This window comes from Sorex fumeus, unplaced genomic scaffold (assembly GCF_029834395.1).
Source record: "Sorex fumeus unplaced genomic scaffold, SorFum_2.1 ptg000003l, whole genome shotgun sequence".
Lineage (NCBI taxonomy): Eukaryota > Metazoa > Chordata > Mammalia > Eulipotyphla > Soricidae > Sorex > Sorex fumeus.
In genome coordinates, this window is record NW_026606060.1 from 22,757,495 (window position 1) to 22,778,610 (window position 21,116).

General features: G+C 40.8%; 1 protein-coding gene across 4 annotated transcripts in view; it reads right to left on the minus strand.

Moving 5' to 3' along the window:
• NAP1L1 (nucleosome assembly protein 1 like 1) overlaps window positions 1-17,709 on the minus strand; it is a 40,246-nt gene extending 22,537 nt beyond the window's left edge. For 2 of the 4 annotated variants that reach the window (XM_056118710.1, XM_056118711.1), the window contains exons 1-3: window positions 6,764-6,800; window positions 2,684-2,769; window positions 1,118-1,220 (exon numbers count right to left, since the gene is read on the minus strand). In XM_056118710.1, coding sequence (XP_055974685.1) covers window positions 1,118-1,220; window positions 2,684-2,769; window positions 6,764-6,780 — 206 coding nt within the window. In that variant the 5' untranslated portion in view covers window positions 6,781-6,800. Of the gene's footprint in view, window positions 1-1,117; window positions 1,221-2,683; window positions 2,770-6,763; window positions 6,801-17,569 lie in introns of those variants that run through there. The other 2 variants (XM_056118713.1, XM_056118712.1) reach the window with 2 other exon arrangements.
• Between the last annotated feature and the right edge of the window lie 3,407 nt (window positions 17,710-21,116).

A 21,116-nucleotide genomic window follows, 5' to 3' on the forward strand; every position in this document is an offset into this window, starting at 1 on the left:
AGCACAAAAATTTTTAAGTCTATAACTATACCCCATGGTGATCAATTAAAAAAATAAAAAGAAAAAAGGATTTCTGTCTATGGCGAGTACTATAGATAAAATTAATGGAAATGACACATCAGATTTTAAAGGTGTAAAACAGATAAGGGATTAATGTCCAGAATATGGACTCTTAAAAAAAAAAAAAACTCCGAAAGGAAAAAGAAAAAAGGAAACACATGATAATCTAGAAGGCTAAAAAATCACAGAGACTTAAGTACAAACAGGGGAAGAGAAATAGCTCTTGTAGTAGAACCCATGTAGCACATGAAAGTCCCAGAGCTTGATCCCTGAAATTAAGTGCCCTCCAATGCAAGCACTACTGGATGTAGCCCATAAAAATTGACAAAATAAGCCTATGCCTCTAGATTTCTAAGACATACATAACTGTGATGCTGAGTTATTGGCAGAAACACAAGGGAAAATGCAACCTCCATGTACTGGATAGTTATTCTTAAAAGCAAGCTAGAGAACTGGTCTATTATTATTATCATTTTGATCTGCATATACCAAAATAAGCAAGTCCGAACAAGAAATTCTGACAATGTTCTTTAAGAGGATATATACAAGGATGATCATTACATGGGAATTTGTGTTGATGAAACTGGAAGGCAAACTAAGTCCATCAAAGAAAAAGAATATGATATGGTGAACACACAACACAAGGAATGACATAACACTTATAAGTGTAGTAACTACTGAATAAAGACCCATATATGCAGCAATTGAATATTAAAGACTTATTAAAAATTCCCACCAAAAAAACCATCTGAAAAGTTACCAACTTGTTCAATCACCAATTTAAAAAAATCTGTATTTCTTCTGAATCTATCCTTCTAACAAATCTCAGATATGACAAAGATCATATACTTAACATGAAGGAGAATCTAAATAAAATTTAAAAGAACACCTCTAACTTGGTGATATTTAGCAAAATCTTTCATTCCCAATAATCCTACACTAAATACTAGTAAGACATTAGCTTTCTATTTGCATATAAATTCTAGATGGTCTACAAAATAGATACACCTGTAATGATGACAACATAAATTAAGGAACTATGGAAAAGAACTTGTACCTTTCAATGTATCCTGTTGGTGTTTCTACCAGACCATCAAGTCTTTCTTGAAGGGCTGCAAGAATCTGAGGATTTTGCATCATCTGAACAGTCAGCTGACGCGCTTAAAAAAAAAAAGGCATCAAAAGGAGGATTTTATGAAAATTATAGGCTATTTTAGGATAATCCAATAAAGAAGTTTTCCTGACTAGTTTATAAAACTGTTGAGTTAGGTAGGATGGTAAATAAATTCCAAATGAGCAAAATATTATACCTCATGGCCACTATCATACCTACTATGACAGTATTTTCTCTTCCTATATAGTGCTTTACCCACCTTGCATTTTTGGGAAACTCAAAGCTTCACTCAGATGCCTATCTATAATCTAAGATATCCCTCTGAAGGCAGGTATTTACCAGAAAATGCAAATACAATGAAAAATTTAAACCTGGGAGCTAGAGATGTGAAAATTTGATGGCTATATGTACTGTGGTTGCATGTTTCTGAAGAGAAAAGTTCACAATTCTTAGGTAGATGGGTCTTTTGGGTAATAGGATGCACTACAAAGCTGATGCTAGTGTGATGACAATTGTACTCACAGAGATGAGAATCTAAAACTCTAAAACTGTAAAATGAAGTCAACAAAAAAATTTAATGTTAACAGTCCAGATAGCATACCTGTTTCTGAATAGAAAAAGTTAACAATTTTGATACCCAAAGTCAAAATTTGGTTATTAATGGTGTTTAAAAATTATTTTCAATCCAAACGTTTTATATATGAAACAACTTTTGCTAACTATTTAGACATTATATACAAAATTATCAATGTTTTCAATTTATGGATTAAAGGTCAATTTCAATGATTAACATTAATTTGATTAGATAATGTACAGTAGTAAAAATGAGTATAACTCAATATTGACCACAAAGGATATAGTCATAGCTCTATCTCTTAAGAAAATACTGAAAAATGAAAGATGAAGATGGAAGAAGTTCAAATAAAAAATGTGTCAGTAATTTGTCATGGACAAACCTCAAAAACCTCAACAGCCTTGGCCATTTCTACAAGTATAATCTAAAGCATAAAGCAGTCTAATTTCTCAATGCTATCACTACCACCACCACCACCCCACCCTTAAATTTGCTAAAGAAAACCTTGAAAGGTTTTGTGTTCATGTTGAAATGGATTTTTAAAAATACAAGAAGTGTACTATACACTAGACATTTGCAAATAGATCTAAGCTAATGTTTAGCACCACCAAAATCATTTCTGAATTCAGACAAAACTCATGACCTGTGAACTGCTTATGAACAGTTCATATGAGTTGTAAACTGACACAGCTATGCCATTTCGGTCAAGCAACAGAAGTACACTCTGGCTTCTGATGGGGCACACTGGACTCATACTTTCTTCCCTTACAACCACCTATATTGAACTCTCTTCGCTCCTCCCATTCAACTGTTACTGAAGTAGATGTATAGGGAGGTAGAGTGAACAACGTTCAGAAGTAGAAATGCATTTATTACTACCCTCCAGAAGATATGTGCCAGCAATCACTGGCTCCTGAAGTAATTTAAAATAATACCTTTGATTTTTGTTTCTTCACCAGTTTCTTCCTCTTCTACTTCTTCAACATCATCCAAATCTTGATCAAGCTCAGCCTGTTCTTTGCTACAATATCATAGTATCACACCAAAGTTCATATGTACCAATTATAAAATATAAAAATAAAAATATTATAGAAAAACTTCAATTAATTTTCTGTTAATATGCTACTTATAAAAATATCTAAATATAAAGTATTTTAAATTCAAAATGTTTTTTCATTTTTTTGAACTCCATAAGCAAATAGGAATTAGAAATAACAAAATCCCATTTTAAAGACACAGTCACACATGAAAGTTTAAATTTCAAGCTAAATGTGACTTAGTAAGCTATTATTCAGGAAATATAATACAGGAATATATACGTATTGTCCAATAGTCACTGATCTCAACCCTAGTAATAGTAGCAAAATTTTGAGATAGCAGTAAATCCTGCTAAAATCCCAGCCTACCATTTAATATTACTAGAGACTATATTTTAGCAATGAGATTTAAAAAAAAGTAGTAAAAATTTTAGAAAGTGTCCTTTAGAGGATACCAGACAGCTGGGAGGCCTTTTTGATCTTGCTCTTTCTGGAATAAGGATGTGAAACTGAAGCTTCACAGCTATGAGGCAGGCATTTGAGAAAAGGACATTAAAAGCTGAGGTTGAAGCCCTTTTAGAAGAAGGTGGATCTTGGAACCCTGTTTGTCATGGAGCAACCATACAAGCCTGTTCTCTTTACAATATTATTTTTACTTCATAGGAGACGGTAGGAAGGACAGAAGAAGTTGAAAAGACTTTATTTTACTTTATTCTTATAGAGAATAGGCCATTGAAAGAGAAGGATAATTAGTAAGATAAGGTTCCTCTTATTTGGCCTTAAAAATTACAACAAGTCTAAGGGGAATATAAAGATAATTCAAAGGGTTGGAGCTCATGTTTACATGCTAGAACTCTGTATTAGACCCCCAGCACCCAATTCTGCACAAAAACCAAATACAGAAAGGAAGTAGTGTACTAGTCGTGGACAACAATATGCACACAGACTATTATATATTCCTTGTGTGATCTCACACTTTAATATTCAATTTGCTGTTTTCTTGTCCGAAACAGCATTTTAAAAGTATCAGTGCAGAAAAAAGAACATATTTTGCAAAAAAAATCTAAGTCCCTGTTAACTTTGGAATAGTTCAGTCTTCATATCAGAAAATATACAGATCTGAAATATCTCTTAACAGTATTAACTTTAGCATACTTAATTATGGGCTATTGAATGGGTGTGGGGGGATGACACAAAACCTCAGTTCTTTCTTCATTATTATTTTATCTACTTATATGGTACCAAATACCTAAAATACTTAGTGATAATTCCTCAGCAGATCAAGTTTCTGACTCCTGCTTTAAAGAACAAGAGTCCACTCTTCCTCACGACCTCCTAGAACTTAACAGACTTCCAAAATTAAAAGGGTATGTGTTGTTTGCCACTCAATGCCTCTTTTGCAGACCACAACACCCAAACGGAGAGAGAACACAGGGGATTGCCCTGCCACAGAGGCAGGGGGGCATGAGGGGATGGGGGTGGGAGGGATATTATCCATGGTGGTGAAAAACGGGCACTGGTGGAGGGATGGGTATCTGATCATTGTATAATTGAAACCCAAGCACAAAAAATTGTAAATCTACAACTGTAAAAAAAAAATTTAAAAAAAAAAAAATGAACCTCAAAAAAAAAAAGGTATGTGTGTGTGTACTGGGAAAGAAAAGAAAATTTATGTCATCATAACCAATTTTTTATATTAAAGTTTAAAACAAAATTGTATTCCAAGATTAAGATGGCAGGTCATACATACTCATCTGCATATCCAAACCCAGCACTAATAATAACCCTAACCACTGAGAAAAGGAAAACAACTATAACTTCACTGAAAACAAAAAATAAAAAGTTAACAAGTAGGGAAGGCTGAGAAGTAGCCCAAACATAATCTACAAGCAGGGCTGAGGGATTGAAGGTGGATAAAATACAGAAGATACTAACAACCATCAGGAAGTAGTTAATCCTCTGATCTCTTCCTATATAGCAGCATATTAAACTGAGCTCTGACTAAAGGATCATGTACAGTTAAGAGAATCTAACAGTTATTTACAGTTTTGTGCACCTGTGGACAACTTCTCAATTTGGCTTTAAAAATACAGAATCACACTGTTACCCAGATACTTTTTTCATGGGACTTACTTAACAGTCCTGGGGGGGAAAGTGCCAAATTCCCTGGTGAATTCACACACCATGTGCCCACTCTTGACAATCTTGGGTTAAAATCCTAAATGGGCAAATCTCCCCCTCCAACATGTAAATTTCTAATCAACAAGGGAGAGAAAATTTAAGAACAAACTATTGAGAAAGAAATATCCAAAGAAAAGATACTACAAATAGGAAAAGAGAAAAGCTATTAAAAATGAAGACAATCAAAATTTACAGGCGTTGAAAGAGTTGAAATTTTTGAGAGTTCCAAGTATGTCCAGCAAGACCAAAGTGACAAAGATGGGAAACAGGACGAAAGGAGCTTAAGAAAGAAGCAAACAGAACAAAGTCAAGAATACTCCCTAGAACTGAAAGCAGAGCTTTCTGAAATATATGGCTTTTTTTTATATGGCTTTAAAAAAAAGCCATATACAAAAGATAAAAATTATGACTAAATTAAACTGGATGGAGACAAATGAGCAATGCCTTCAAAATTCTGGGGAAAAAAATGACCAAATTAGAACTTTACACTGAAACTACCAGACATGAGAATAGAATAGTCACTTTTAATTATGTTATTTTAAAATAATTTACTTTTCTTGTACTCTTCCAAGGCATTAAACTAAAGAACCAAAAGGGGAAAGGGAATGAGAATAGCAAACTACAAAGCCAAAGAGGAGAAACAAAGGAAACATGAGGAACATAGTAAAATAGATTCACATTGATAGCTGTGTAGCCAAGATGTTGGATACATAGTAATCAATCACATGTATACAATCAATTCAGATGAGAACAGTACAATTAAAGAGACACACTTTTGAGAGCCATTATCTGAAACACCAGCAGAAGAGAGCTCATTTGAGAAGCTGAGATTCCTGTTTGAACTGCATGTGCTGCCCTTAAGCTAGTTTCCTGTACTCCCTCCTCCACGTGCACCCACAAAAACATTGAATACCACACCTCTTTCATCCAAGTGCTGTTTAAAATACTCCTGACAGGCGACAATAAAATTATAATTAAACTAATGCAGCTCAAACCATACTCTCTGACCTTATCTCTCTAAAATCTGTTTCCACAACAGAACCCTGGAAACGCTAATTGGATTAAAAGTACGCTCTACAATGGCATGCCTCAGCCCATGACTTGTCCAACCAAAATAAGAACTTTCCTTGCAAAGTTCAGGGAAGTTGAAGACAGACTGATTCAGATAAGCTTCTGGTTACATTTTTTTATAATCTTAGTATTATTCTCCACTAAATGGGCTGAGATTATTTTCTTTACATAGTTATTGTGACTACTAGTTGCGTTTATCAAAAAGAAATTTTAGTTAAGAATGTATAGGTATAGCAAAAACTGCTAGGTAGTAAAGAAAAGCAAAGACATAAATTAGATAAAAAGAGAGTGTTTCTATCTATGGAGAGAAATACAGGATCAACTGAGCAAGTGGTCCAAAGAGCTCCTATTTGAAACCTGAATGTAAGTGTCCTTTTATTCTGTAATTCCTACAAATACATTTTGTAAGCTTTTAATCTCGTATTTATGACTCATTACAATGTAAGCTATAAAGTCTCTGAGAAATATATAGAGGGTAATTGAAAATTCTGAATATTTTATGATTCATTATTGTGTTCAGCATTTCCCTGAGAAAACTGACAAATGATTCACTATATTGATGACAATGATTATGTGTACTATATTATGTCTTGGATACACTGTACCCAACTTTGACAATGGTAGATGCTAAGGATTAGTCATTTCATGCATTTTAATACTGCCACTACCCACATAACATGATAATATGATACCGAATCACAAGGGGAAAAAAAGCCTGGCACTTACTTGTCAATATCCGCCATGTTGTAAGAACTGCAAGTATCTAAGGTAAAAAAAAAAAAAAAATCAATGTTAAAAAAAAGTATACAAATTTGAGAACCAGTTAAAACAACTGAAGTCAAAACACTTTAAATACCATATTAAAAACTATCCCAAGAAATTTTTAAAAGGGAATGCCCTGCCACAGAGGCAGGGTTGGACGGGGGGGATGGGCATGGGAGGGATACTGGGATCCATGGTGGTGGAAAATGGGCACTGGTGGAGGGATGTGTATTTGATCATTGTATAATTGAAACCCAAGCACAAAAATTTGTAAGCCTACAACTGTACCTCATGGTGTTTCACTAAAAAAAATTTTAAAAAATGTTTGAATAAAAATTTTTTTAAAAAAATTTTTAAAAAGCATCAGTATTAAGAAAATGCAGCTTCATGCTAGCTTCTAAGCCATTTTTCACATTGGCGTAAAACAAGCAAATTACTACCATGTTTTTAGAATCATGTAAGAATCACCAAAAAGGAATAATAGAAAGGACCTTATGACTCCTAATACCAACACATTTGTTTACTACCCAAAAGTTACAACCTATTTCAGCAGTCAAATGGCAATCCTTGAAAAGGACTATATACAAATTACAAAAAATTTCTTCCTAATGTACTCTACTGCATTTATTTTGTTCTATTTGCTTTAAATAACTTTAATAACATTTATAAAATTCTCTAGTAATACTAGGAAAAGCATCATCAATAAATATTTAGCAAATATAAATATTAATACAACAATATAAAAATGTTATTGGTCAACAAAAATACGCAAAGAAACTCTAGTCTGCCTATTATACTAGCAAGGATTTTTTTCTTAAGTTCAAAGAAAACTGTGAGGCATAAACATTCTTAAATGACTGTTATTTTTATAAACTGTTATCTCTCTAGATAGCAATCTGACTCAAGACTTAAATATGTTCATACCCAGCCCTGCAATTCACATGAGAATCTAACATGAAAAAAAACTTTTTCTGAAGACCTGTGCTTTTTTTTTTACATTAACCTAAGCAGTTTTCTGCCAGAACTTCAGTAGATAGTTCTGCACAATCTTTTTTTTCCTGACCTCATGGCTCTATTTAACTTCTTCAGAGATACTTTGTCATATACATTCTGTTCAAGTAAAATCTTAAAAAGCATTTTTACATTTTTACATGCTACAGGGATTCTATCTGCTTTTGCAAACCACTGCATAGTATCCCCTTCACAGTACACAAATCTTAACACATAGAACATTACAGTTACAATCTTTATCTCATCAAAAATAAGACCACAGGAACCACTTTATAGGGATTCCTAACTGCTTTTGCCAACCACTACACAGTATCCTCTTCAGAGTACACAAAGCTATGAAGACATATGCACAGAATATTGCAGTTACAATTTTTATCTCATCAAAAATGTTTAATAGAACATAGTGTGTATACAACAAAACACAGTTAAAATGGAAATTTTGAGTTGGTGATTCCCCACCAGATACACAGGATGTATGACAAAATTCAATCTGGGGGTTTAAAAAGTATGCATAATCATAGATACACATTTCCAACTGTAACATTTATGGTAAAAGACACCAGATATCTAACAATAGCTAACTATTAACAAAAACAGCAGGCCCAGAGAAAACACAGTGGGCTGGAGCACAAACTTTGTATAGAGGAGGTCTGCATTCAATTCCCAGTACCATGTATAGTTGTCTGAGCACTGCCAAGAGTGACTCCTGAGCACTCTAGGGTGTGGCCACAGACAAAGAGTCAATATACATAATTTGGTTTTCCCTCGTAATTATTATATAACATTCCAAAATTTGCTAAGTTGAGAACAGTACCTAGTAAATCCTTAACTGTCAATAAATGAAACTTTTAAATTCCAAATTTTTTTTGTTTTGATATGCTCACAGAAAAATGGATATATTACTATCCTCAGTGTCTCCGGTTGTATGGTTACATTTAGAATTCAAACTTATGAAGAAATTTTTTTTAGCTCTTACTTTTTCATTATTTTATTTTGGAGTCACACCTCGAAATGTTCAGGGATAACTCCTTACTCTGCATCAAGGTTTGTCCTATTCTTCACTCAGAGATTGACTCCTGGCAAGGCTTAAAGGAACCATATAGGGTGCCAAGGACATCACCAACACTATCACCCCGTTGTTCTTCAATTCGCTCTAGCGGGCCCAGTAACGTCTCCATTCATCCCTGTCACATGCAAGTGTAGCCTGATGACATATTGGGGGCTCCTTCAGGGTCAAGGGAATGAGGACCATTCATTGTCACTGTTTTTGACATATCGAGTACGCCACGGGTAGCTTGTCAGGCTCTACCGTGGGGGCGGGATACTCTCGGTGGCTTGCAGGGCTCTCCGAGACGGATGGAGGCTTTTGGGGCAGCCTCTAATCACCTTTACAGGTGTTCCTAGTCAGGCACATAGGTGGGTATGATACTCTCAGTAGTCTGTTGGGTTCTCTGAGAGTGAGAACTAGAGAATAAGAGGTCGCATGGCCACAAACGCGGCCTCGCGATTCCAGGAGCTTGGTTTTATAGTCTCTGGATGGCCATTGATGGGGTTACACGGCAGTTGGTGGGTGTAACTGTCTAGTTACTGGAAAGTGGGGGAGCTGGGTGGAGAGGCCCAGTCCCGAACAGAGAATACAGGGGATTGAAACCGAGTTGGATGCATGCAAGGCAAGCACCTTAATTCCTGTACTCTATTCTCTCCCATCCCTCCTTTAATTCTTTAAAAAGTTAAAAGGCTCGGAAATTTTCAAGGGCTCCTCAATAGAGCAACTAGCCTCAATAAAGCAATATGCAAGATGTGAGGCCTTGGGGACAATTCCTAGTATACACACTTCAAGACAAAGTGATGCCACTTTTTCAGAGGTGCCTTCTCCAATTTTGGATAAATTAGGTTTCTTTGTTTTAATTTTTTTTCTTTCAAAGTAAGGCTAATTGTGTATTTAGACTATTTGCTTTATAGCAAATGGAGCTCAAACAACTTTTGGCCAAAGTTAGGACAAAACAAGCAAGTTGGATTGCTCTAAGAAGCAAATTCATGTAAAAATTCATGTTCGACGGCTGGTCAACTCTATTCTATTTGAAAACTGTCCATTTTGAATTATCCATGGTGGATGGTCAATTTTCCCACAAAATCATTTGCTAGGATGATAGTTGAAAGCAGATTCTTCTTAGTTTTTACAGATTGACCAATAAATATACCTTGGTATTGTAAAATGCTTATGTCAGAGGACACTAGGAATAAAGCATGCAGTAATTGAATTTTTCTGGAAAATCTAAAATTAGAAGACAACGTTAGATTTAGATATTTTCATATCAAGATTCTGTACCAACATTCATGAAGAGATGGGACCCAAAAATATATAATCCAAAATGAAAATTCAGCAACTAATGCCGCTAGGTATAAGATAACGTACTGGGGGGGGGGGGGGGGGAAGGTCCGGTTTAGATTAACATCTACATTTTGGATTTGTCTTTTTCTGAAAGGAGAGGGAGCCACACCCTGCTGTGCTCAGGGCTTGCAACTGGCAGTGGGAGGCAATCATAAGGATTGCTAGGGATGGAACCAGGGCTGGCCACATGCAACAGAAGGGCACTACCTGCTGTACTATCGGTCTGGCCACCACTACTGTTTTAATTCTTTCTACTGCAGTCAACAACTCTAAGTAAAGACCAATGAGAATTTCACTTATCAGACAAGAATTGGATTTCTAAGAGATCTGAATTATTTGAATTCCTGGCAGAGACAAGATCAGTGGATAAACAGAAGTCCTGTTTGCCCTGAGAGCAACTGTCTATCTTAAATTTGAACCTTCATTGTAGATTTGACTACACGGAGTAAAAGCAAAAGCTCCGGAACTGTGAAAAAGTTTATAGCAACCTCCCAAAAGAACTAAGAACCCTGAAATGCTATATTCTTAGGGACTAAAAAATATGTAACACTTGTCCTATACAAAAGCTTAAATTCACCTAATCTGTTGCCTTCAAAACCCTAAACTGTGAGCTTGGAGAGGTCAGGTCTGTGTTCTTAAGTGTTCACATAGCCAAGTATAAGTAAAAGGCGCCTTCACCCTAGAATTCAAATAATTCATACAAGAAATTTGCAAGTTACATACAGTACAAATGGGGCAACAGAACATACAACAGAAGCAGTCAAACAAAGACAAATATTGTCAGATCGTAAACAAATGTGCTTAAAAGTAGATAAAGAGACTCCTGCTTTGAGTTTGAAAATAAGTGTCTAGAGGCTGGAGCGATAGTACAGCAGGTAGGGCGTTTGCTGGGTTCGATTCCCAGCATCCCATATGGTCCTTTGAGCAGGACAAGGAGTGATTCCTGAATGCAGAGCCAGGAGTAAGTAATCCCTGTGCTTCGCAGGGTATGACCAAAGAAGCAAAAACTAAAAAGAATGTCTAAAGAAATATTTGCAATGAAGTCACCTATTAAAGGTGATTAGCAAATTTGCAAAAGAACTAAATTGGGGGGGCGAAGAGATAGTATAGCAGGTAAGGTGCTTGCCCTTGCAATCAGCCAACCTAGGTTCGATCTGCAGCATCTCACAGTCCTCTGAGCGCACCCGGAATAATTCCTGAGAACAGAGCCAGGGGTTACCCCTAAGCACCACCAAGTGCGGTTCAAAAACAAAAACAAGAACTAAACAGAATGTCTACCTACATAGAAAGATAACAAATAGAACTAAATGGGTAAATTTAACGGTATGAGCTGGAGAGAATTAAGTGACCTGGAAACAAATTTAAAAGACAGCTTTTAAGACAGCTTTTAATTATAGCAAAGACTAAAAAGGATCAAAAATACTTCAAAGATCAGGAAAAACACTTTCTAAGATCCGGAAAATCTAGCTCAGTGAACAGATTCCACATACGTAAGGCTCTCAGTCCAACACTGAGCAATACATATTTCAAAATACAACAAAGCTTTAATACAAGTCCTAGAAGTGAATAGACAGAATATTTTAAGAAATTAACAGCTAAGAATTTTGCAGAACTAGAAATGAAGCAACATTACAGCAAGTAGGAGCTTGCCTACACACAGACAACCTGGGTTGAGTCCCAGGCACCCATATGGTCTCGAGTCTGCCAAGACTGATTCCAAAAACCAAAGCAAGCAGTAAGTTTGAGCACTGCTGGATGCGACCTCCAAACAAAACAAAAAAACTTTTTTAACAGAACTGAAGATAGCCCTAAAAATCCTAGAAGATAAATAATAGACACAAAACACAACAGAATCCACGAGCAGAAACCTCACAACAAACTGAGCAGGCAAGGAATGAGTTAAATGTAGAAGTGACTTTAATGAAAGAATATACTTGAGCTAAATATACTCAAAACAATAAATGTGGGGGAGGGTTGAACAGTATTTCGGGGATTCAAAGGCCACTACTGGTGGTACTTTGTCAAATGGACCTAAAGTTGAATGCTAAGGCCCAAGAATGAGGTGCTCTTTGGGTGGGGGCTACAACAACCAGGGTGGTGCTAAAGGGGCCAAGTGTTACTGGGGATACAACCTAGATACCATACATGCAAGGCATGCTCCCAACTCCAACCCCAATTCATAAACACAAAAATATTATTGTATAGTGTAGTGTGTTAAAAATTACAACATAAAGTCAGCATGAAAGCAAGAAGGAACAAAATAGTCTCCATTCTTAATTTTGCATGTTAATTCTAGTATAGGGTAGTACTCCAAAGGATCACTGTATCACTGTCATCCCTTTGTTCATGAATTTACTCAAGCAGGTGCCAGTAATGTCTCCATTCGTCCCAGCCCTGAGATTTTGGCAGCCTCTCCTTACCGTCTTTCCCAACACTGCCAAATATTGGAGGCTCTTTCCGGGTCAGGGGAATGAGACCCGTTGTTACTGTTTTGGGCATACAGAATATGCCATAGGTAGCTTGCCAGGCTCTCCAAGAGGCATATCTATATGTATTTCCCTCCATGATTTGTTGCCTACTGTCTGAGCCCCATCAAATATGGTAATTATGGAAAATGGGTAGGGAGTGTCTGATGTGTTGCAGAAATATGTTCACTCATATATTAGACTCACAAATAAAAGAAAACCAAATCTTTTAATGCAGGGCAGGGTATGAAGTATGTGTGTGTGGGGGGGGGCGCGGGAGGGGTGACTGGACATAATCAGAGGTGCTAGGGCTACTCCCCCTGGCTCTGTGCTTATGCGTTACTCCTGGCGGTACATGGGGGACCATATGCATGCAATACTGAATCCTGTCAGAAGCTGAGTTTCATGGAACCTCCCTGCCCCATACAGATGGTCACCCACCATCATATGTGATAAACAACAAGAACCATGTGTTAAGTACCTATCACATGCCAATAGCTCTGTGAAGAGCACACACAGACTAGGAGATCACCTAAGTCCAGAGTTCAGACACTACTGGAAAGACAGAGCAATGGGACATAGGGAAGGAGGTGTGTCAATGAGTGTGTGCGTGTGTGTGAGAGAGAGAGAGAGAGAGAGAGAGAGAGAGAGAGAGAGAGAGAGAGAGAGAAGAGAAAGAGAGAAAGACAGACAGAAAACAGAACAGGGAAGAGGACCAACACTTTGGGAAGAGAAACAAAAATTGATTTCTGGGTGATATAAACTGAGAGCTTTTCAATGTTCTCAGAGTCTAGAAGCCTGAGTCAAAAATTAGTTCCAAAATAGGAAAACATTTTTTTAATTAATATGAAAAATAGGTCAGACAAATTGAAGGTGTATGTATGCATGCCTGTGTGCAACAAAGACAAACCTAAACATCACTGTCATTATACTGTAATTATTCTTAATGTAAAGCAATATAATGCTCTCATCAGAAATTATTTATCAGGGCACAGCAGGTAGGGCGTTTGCCTTGCACACGGCCAACAGGGTTCGATTCCCAGCATCCCATATGGTCCCCTGAGCACCGCCAGGAGTAATTCCTGAGTGCAGAGCCAGGAGTAACCCCTGTATATCGCCAGATGTGACCCAAAAAGGGAAAAAAAAAGACATATCAAACTGGATATTTAGGAAAACCCAACTACCTATTTATAAAAAGAAAGAAAGATTCTTAAAGTAAAATGCAATTATAAGGAGGTATCACTATATTAACATCTGGAAAAAGGAACATCAGGGGAAAGCATTACTGTAGAGAAAAAAAACACCTTCAACTGACCATCTGAACACAGAAAATGTGTCTGAATCTGACCATATACTGTTTAATTTGTGGTCTTGTAACATTTACTGAAACTGGCACTAAATAGCATATTCTTTCTTTCCAGGGGGTAGGAGGTGTAGTTGGGGGAGGGACCATATACAGCACTGGGGACAGAAATGGAGACCGTCAAGCACAAGGCGAGGCAAATACCTCACTTCTGAACTGTATTCTCAGATTCCCACAATCTCCTTACTTTTAACAGTAACAATGCTATGGCACCAACTCTGTAAGGAATTATTGAACACGTTCCTCTTTATAATTGCAGATAGAGTATTAAGCAAGTTAGTCATCAATACACAAGAGATAAGTATAAAAACTAGAATTTACGATCTGCGAATCCAAAACCCAAATCTAGTCTACTATTACAAAAATCAAGGTGCCTTCCCTCTAACTTGGCAACAAACTAGTTACTTCTTTGATGTTTTAAAGCAAATTCAATCTGGAAACCAGCATTATACTAAAAATAGCAAAGGTTTCCCTTCACTTCATTTAGTCCTTATCTCATTGGAAATGCAGTTTAAGCAAATCTTTTATTTCACTTCACCAGTGAAGGGTCTGAGAACTGTATTCACAGAGAACATAAATATGCAAAATATGCATTTTACATGTATCGAAAAGACACATACATAGACAGTCATAGGCTAAGGAAGGAGCCATTACCCAGCTACTACATACAAACAAATTGCTTGAATGAATGCTTGAAGGTGATTCCCCAGAGCACAGTGAGGAATGCTTTTAACAGAAATGTTTATGTTACTACTGCATCAGGTTACTTTACCTACAATTAAATTTTGAAGAAAAATGTTAGAATGAATGCTCTGAAGGGGCAGGGCTGGAGAGCCCAAGGAACTGGTGCGCATATTAATTATCAGTCATCCAGGCTCACAATACCATATGGTCCCACAAGTGCCAGGTGTAGCACCAGAAAAAAGGAGGAGTTATGGCCCCAAAGTAAAATGAAAATGCATGAATTCAAGTCTTAAGCTGAAGTATAGAATAATTAGTCCAAGTGAATTCACTTAAGATCCCTTTAAAAGCCAATAAAGGCTTCATAAACCATGATTATGCAACCATGGATGAGTTTTTTTTTTTAACTGCCCTGTGCCTTAGTTTTCCTGTTAAAATATTACTACCTACCCTCTTGGAACACAACATTAACACAAAAATAATTTCAAAACATCTGACAATTACCCAATAAATGCAGTTTCATTTACCCCTATTGTGCTCTATCACAGAAAAATAAAAGTACTAAGCTCAACCCCCTCCCCCAATAAAATCGAAAAGGCACAAAACTTCTACACAAGTAAAAATGCATCAAATAAAAGGTAGCAATAAAAGGTAGCCTTGGTAACCCTAATAACCAAGATCACGTTCTGAGATAAGCCCTGGTAAATCACCTTGGGGTAGGCTGTCAACGTGTTACACTTCAAAAAAGATGTGCAACAAGGCTGCTCACCTTCTAACACCTGTTCTGCCCGACAACTAGAGATAAAATCGGGAGTCCTCTTGGACACCGGCACTGTCTAATCACTTCTGTCTGGGTTTTAAAAATCTCAAAACTGACACTGCCTGCCTGTTTTCTGGCGAGAAACTCTCAAGCAAGGACTTTACAACTGGTATGTATATCCCATTTTCCTGTGAGATCAAATGAATCGCATCTACTCTTTTACACAGGACAGATCGCACGCCTTGACGTCATCCGTCCCTGGATCCTGTGGTTCTCAGAGACCACCAGCTCCGGGCAGAACTTCATTCGGGCCTCCCATGAGGGCACTCGTGAGGTAGAACTGAGCTCAGACTCCAGACGAATGCCCTCTCCCCCTCCTCCCCTTCCTCCCTACACCAACCGTCTTTAAAAAAAAAAAAAAAAAAGCACCGCAGCTAGTTCAGAAAACACCTCCTTCCAGGAACCTCGATGGCTGCACTGAAGAAAGGAAAAGACCACGAAAGACCTCGATGGCCAAAATCAGTTTCCATCTTAGGACTGTTCAGAGGCAGTCTGATTAGGGAGAAAGTCTCCCTAAAGGAAAAACAAAAAATACCGACGAAGCCATCGGCCAATTTCGAGCTGTACTTGGGGAAGGCTGGAGCGCACGTGTGCACACACTCGCGCACACACACCTGTCCAGTTTCTAACTGTACCTGAGGCAGGCGGGAGGGCACTACACACGCGCGCACGCACGCCCCCCCCACCCCCCGTCCAATTTCTAACTGTACGTGGAGCAGTCAGGCGCACACACACCCTTCCTTCTGTCCATTTCTAACTGTACTTGGGGCAGTCAGGCACAAACAAGCACAGGCAGGCACACTGACGCGCAGGCACACACACGCACAAGAGCGCGCGCGCGCGCACACACACACACCTGCCCAATTTCTAACTGTACTTGAGGCGGGCAGGCGCACATGCGCACGCATGCACGCGCGCGCACACACACACACAACACACACACACCTTCTGTCCAATTTGTAACTACTTGCGACAGGCAGGCGCACACACGCACCACACGCACACCTTCTGTCCAATTTCTAACTGTACCTGCGGCAGGCAGACACACACACACACAGACACACACGAGCGCGCGCGCGCACACACACACACATACACACACCCTTTTGTTAAGGGCTGCTCTTCGCACGCGTTCATTCCCCCTCACGAAGCGGTCGGTGGGGGCCCCGCCCCGTCAGCCGTCCCCTAACACCTTTCCCCTCCGGTACTAAGAAAGGAAGATCCTTCTAGAAGCGCCCGGCGGGGCTCCCCTCGTTCCCTCAGGAATCCTTCAGCCCGCCACCCGCCAGCCCCTCAGCTTCCGGCCCGCGGGCCCGGGTCTCTAAGCCCGCCGCGGCGGCGACGGCGGCGGCGGCCACGTGTCCGGGGAGCCGCGGGGGTTTCCCCGGCCCACACGTCGCCGCCTCCGGGGGGGCGGAGCGCCCGGCCACCTCCCTCCGCCCCCGCCCCCGCCCCCACCCGCCCCGACCCCGCACAGCCCCTCCCGCCCATCGGAATTCGCCGCCGCCACCGCCGTTCTTCCATCCCCCCACGGCCTGCCTCCGCCCTCGTACTCTGGAGTAAGCGGGGGTTGGGACCGGGGACGCGGGCGAAGTGGGGGGCTCTGCAGCGCAGCTCAGCCCGGCCCGGCCCGGCCGCCCACCCGCCTCGCCCGCGTCCCCGAGCCGGGCGGCCGTCGCCCCTCGCGAGGAGCCCGGGCGTCGCCGCGGCCTCGCCCGGGTCCGCGCGGAGAAGCCGGTGGGGCCGAAGGCGGCCCGTCGCACCCCCACCCCCCCACCCCGCGAGCGGACCCCCGCGCTCGCCCCGGCCTTCCCCAGCGGCCTTCCCCACCCCTCCACCGGCTCCATGGCGGGGGTCGGGGCTGGAGGTTCGAGACGGGGCGGGCGGCCGGCCGTGGCGGCTCCGGCCAGACCGGGACGAGCAGGGGAGGCCTCGGGCGGCCCCGGCCCCGGCTCCCCGGCCCTCGATCCGATCCCCCTCCGCGGACGCGGCCTCCCCGGCCTCCCGCGCCCCTCCCGGCGCCCCCGCAATCCGTTACCGGCGGCGAGCGCTGCGGAGCCGGGCGGCCGGAGCTGCGCAGGCAGTGACTCAGGGCGGCAGCGGCGGCGGGAGGAGCAGGAGGCGGCGCCGCGAGCAGATGGCGCTAAAAAAGACCCGAGAGCCCGCCGCTCGCGCTCATATACAATTAGCGTCAGCACGTAGGGCCCGCTCCGCCGCCCTCCCCCCTCCCCCCCGGCCTCGCCGTCTCCCGGCAACACGGGCGCGGGGCGGGGCCAGCGCGGGTCGCCTAGCAACCGAACCGTCCTTCTTCCAGGCCCTGCACCGACTGCGCCGCGCTAGGCTTCCTGGGGGCGGGGGTTCTCGCCTCCAGCCCCCTGCTACGCTCCCCTCTCGCTCTGTTTGCTCCCCGCCATCTCTTTTTTTTTTTCTCCCCGCAGGCCTGGCAAGGCAATCTCAACCCCTTTTCAGATCACTCCAAGGGCGAATCTGCGCACCCCGCCGCCCGCGCTCTCCTCGGGGCTCGGCGGGGCGCAGGGGAAGACGACAGGGTGGGGGTTCGGCGTCTGGAGTCCCGGCTAGCATCTCCCGACCTAATTCCTTACAACGTCTGGATCCCCAACGAATCCTTTCATGTCCGCCACCGCCCACTCCGTTTTTCCTCTGCGGAAGAACCATGCTTTCCTCCCGCTGATTTTGCTCCTGCTTTAGTGGGTCTCCCTGGCCTCACCCCTTCATCCCTTTACCTTGTTTCTGGTTAAGCTCGATTTCAGCCTTAGCTCTTTTGATGGATGAGAGTGCCATATTGGAATATTCGCTGATTAATTTATTATGAGGATCCTGTTGTTCAGCTTTCTGGAAAAGTAAATCCTGTGTAAACCCTCAGGCCTGTGAAACCCCGTGCCTATTTTTCACTTGATGCTGAATTGAGTCGTATTAATTAGTGGCTGGTGACTATTAATTAGTGATTCTCAAAAGACACCAATTTTTTTTCAAGGGAGGAAGTCAAAATTCCTTGATGCAAAGATATTTGCCTTTTGCAAGCTCATTTTCAAATGTGCTGTGAGGTTTTCCTGATGTCATTTAGTGTGACATAGAAATAGTGGAAACAAAACAGATATGAGAACTCCATTATCTATGTTAAGAGATCCCCTAAATGTGAAACGATACTTTTCTACACTTTTGTTGTGGAAAGTAGTTACTGAAAATAAAATACTTTGTTAACATTTTGTTTGTGGTGAAGGTTGGGGATGTGACAAAGGGCATGCCTTTGAAAGCATGCATGAGTCTTAGATTCATGCAAAAAGAGGTTTGAGGGATGGAAGATAGACTAAAGTACTAAGTGACCTGACTTTATCCTTGGGACACCACCAGAGCAACCCGGGTCAGGAGTAGCCCTGAGCACATCGGAGTGGAGCCCCAAACAAACACCTCACCCCTATCCCCTCTCAAAATTTAGGATCAAATGACTACTCTTAAATTTTCTGATTTTAGTGCCTGAAAGATAGTACAGTACAGAATTTAATGCCTTGAATGCACCCCCTTCTTAGATCTCTGGCATCATTTGGCCCCTGAGCATCACCAGAGATAGTACTTGAACACCTGAGCATAGCAGGCCTCCAACTCTACAACCTCCACCAAGCAAAAGAACCTGCCCTCCAGTTGAACCAAAGTCAAGGCTAAGAAATTGTGGGGGCACTAGAACAATAGCACAGCGGGTAGGGCATTTGCCTTGTACCCGGCCGACCATGGTTCAACTCCCAGCATCCCATATGGTTTCCTCCAGCATCACCTGGAATGATTCTTGAGTGCATGAACCAGTAGTAACTCCTCTGCATCACCAGGTGTGACCCAAAAGGCAAAAAAAAAAAATAATAATAATAAGTGGCAACGGGCCTTGGGACCTGGGCATGCTTGAGAGTCCCTAAGATTAATTTAAATGTTTTTAAAAATTTATTTTAGGGCCACAACCCAGTGGAGCTTCGGGCTTAGTCCTGCTTCTGTGCTTAGGGATCGCCCCTAACAGTGCTCAGGTGCTGGAAATTGAACCCCAGTTATCTCTTGCAAGGCATGTGCCTTACCCATTGTACTATCTCTCAGGCCCTAAAAATTTTTTTGTTTTAATTTTTACTATAGTAAATATCAGTATAATATACATAAAAGTGTTTTGGATGGATCCTTAATTTTTAAGATTGGATAGGTGGTCTGAAGCCAAAATGTTAGAAGTCCTGTTATATTTGTTGACGCTTAAACCTGCCTGGAACCCTCTCTAGTATTCCTCAGGTTTAGCTACTAGCTCTATTCCATTTTAGAGTACACAAGTTTTCTTGCACTCCCCAAATTTGCTGAAATTAGTTTCCTTTCCCACTGTGTTACAGATGTCTTGATTTAACCATTCTGTTTAGTTCACCTGTTTTCTTCAATCTTTCTTCATGTGCATCATTCTTAGACATTCTCAGTCTTAATGTCTACTCAACAATGATGGTGGATAAGGTGGATAAGGATTATAATATTATTGGAATATATTGGAATATATGGAATATAGTATTATAATGTAGTAGCACTGTCCTCTCATTGTTCATCGATTTGCTCGAGTGGACCCAGTAACGTCTTCATTGTGAGACTTATTGTTACTGTGTTTCGCATATCAAATACGTCATGGGTAGCTTGTCATGCTTTGCTGTGTGAGCGAGATACTCTTGATGGCTTGCCAGGCTCTCCAAGGGGGCGGAGGAATCAAACCTGGGTCGGCCGTGTGCAAGGCAAATGCCGTACCCACTGTGCTATCGTGTACATACATACATAAACTTGGCACTAGTTTTAGTTAATTGGGGTATGGGAACAAGTAAGTAAGCCCTGAACTCAGCACTTGGCTGTTCTCAGGGTGTACTCCTGGCTCTATGCTGAGGGATCGCTTCTGGCCGGGCTCAGGAGACCATATGCAATGCTGGAGAGCAAACTAGAGTCAGCAATTTGTATAGACAAGCGCCTTAACCCCTATATTATATCTCTCTGAGCCTGGCACTAATTTTAATGGAGGTTTTAAATGTTATATGCTAATCAAAGCTATGTACAGTGTAAGGTAATTAGCATATACTGAGTGAGCTAAGTTAACTTTGACCTTTCCATAAACCTTGGCGGTGGTAAAACTTCTGAGACCAAATTGAGAAGATAAACTTCATTATGGTTTAATCCCACTCCAGAGAAAATGACCAAATTCAATGTTGAAGCTAAAGCTACTAATTTCTGATGCTTCACTCCCACTCCCATATTTAAGGGTAATTATTACCTTTTTGAGGCAGCTAATTCTGTTTACCCTTTTCTTCTGCCTCTAGCTCCTTCCTCCAGCTCTCTCTCTCTCTCTCTCTCTCAGAGTATCACAGCCAGTCTAAAAAAAACAAAAAAGCAAAAACAAAACTTGAGAAGTTGCTAATAGTGCATGCCATGTAATGGGAACTTTGAATTCAGTTTGTTAATCTGCTGTTTAAGATAGTCAGTATTTGTTCATTAATTCAACAGTATTTATATTCAGGAACAACTTGAGGCTCTGGAAATACAGCATTGTATAAGATAAGATCTATTTAACT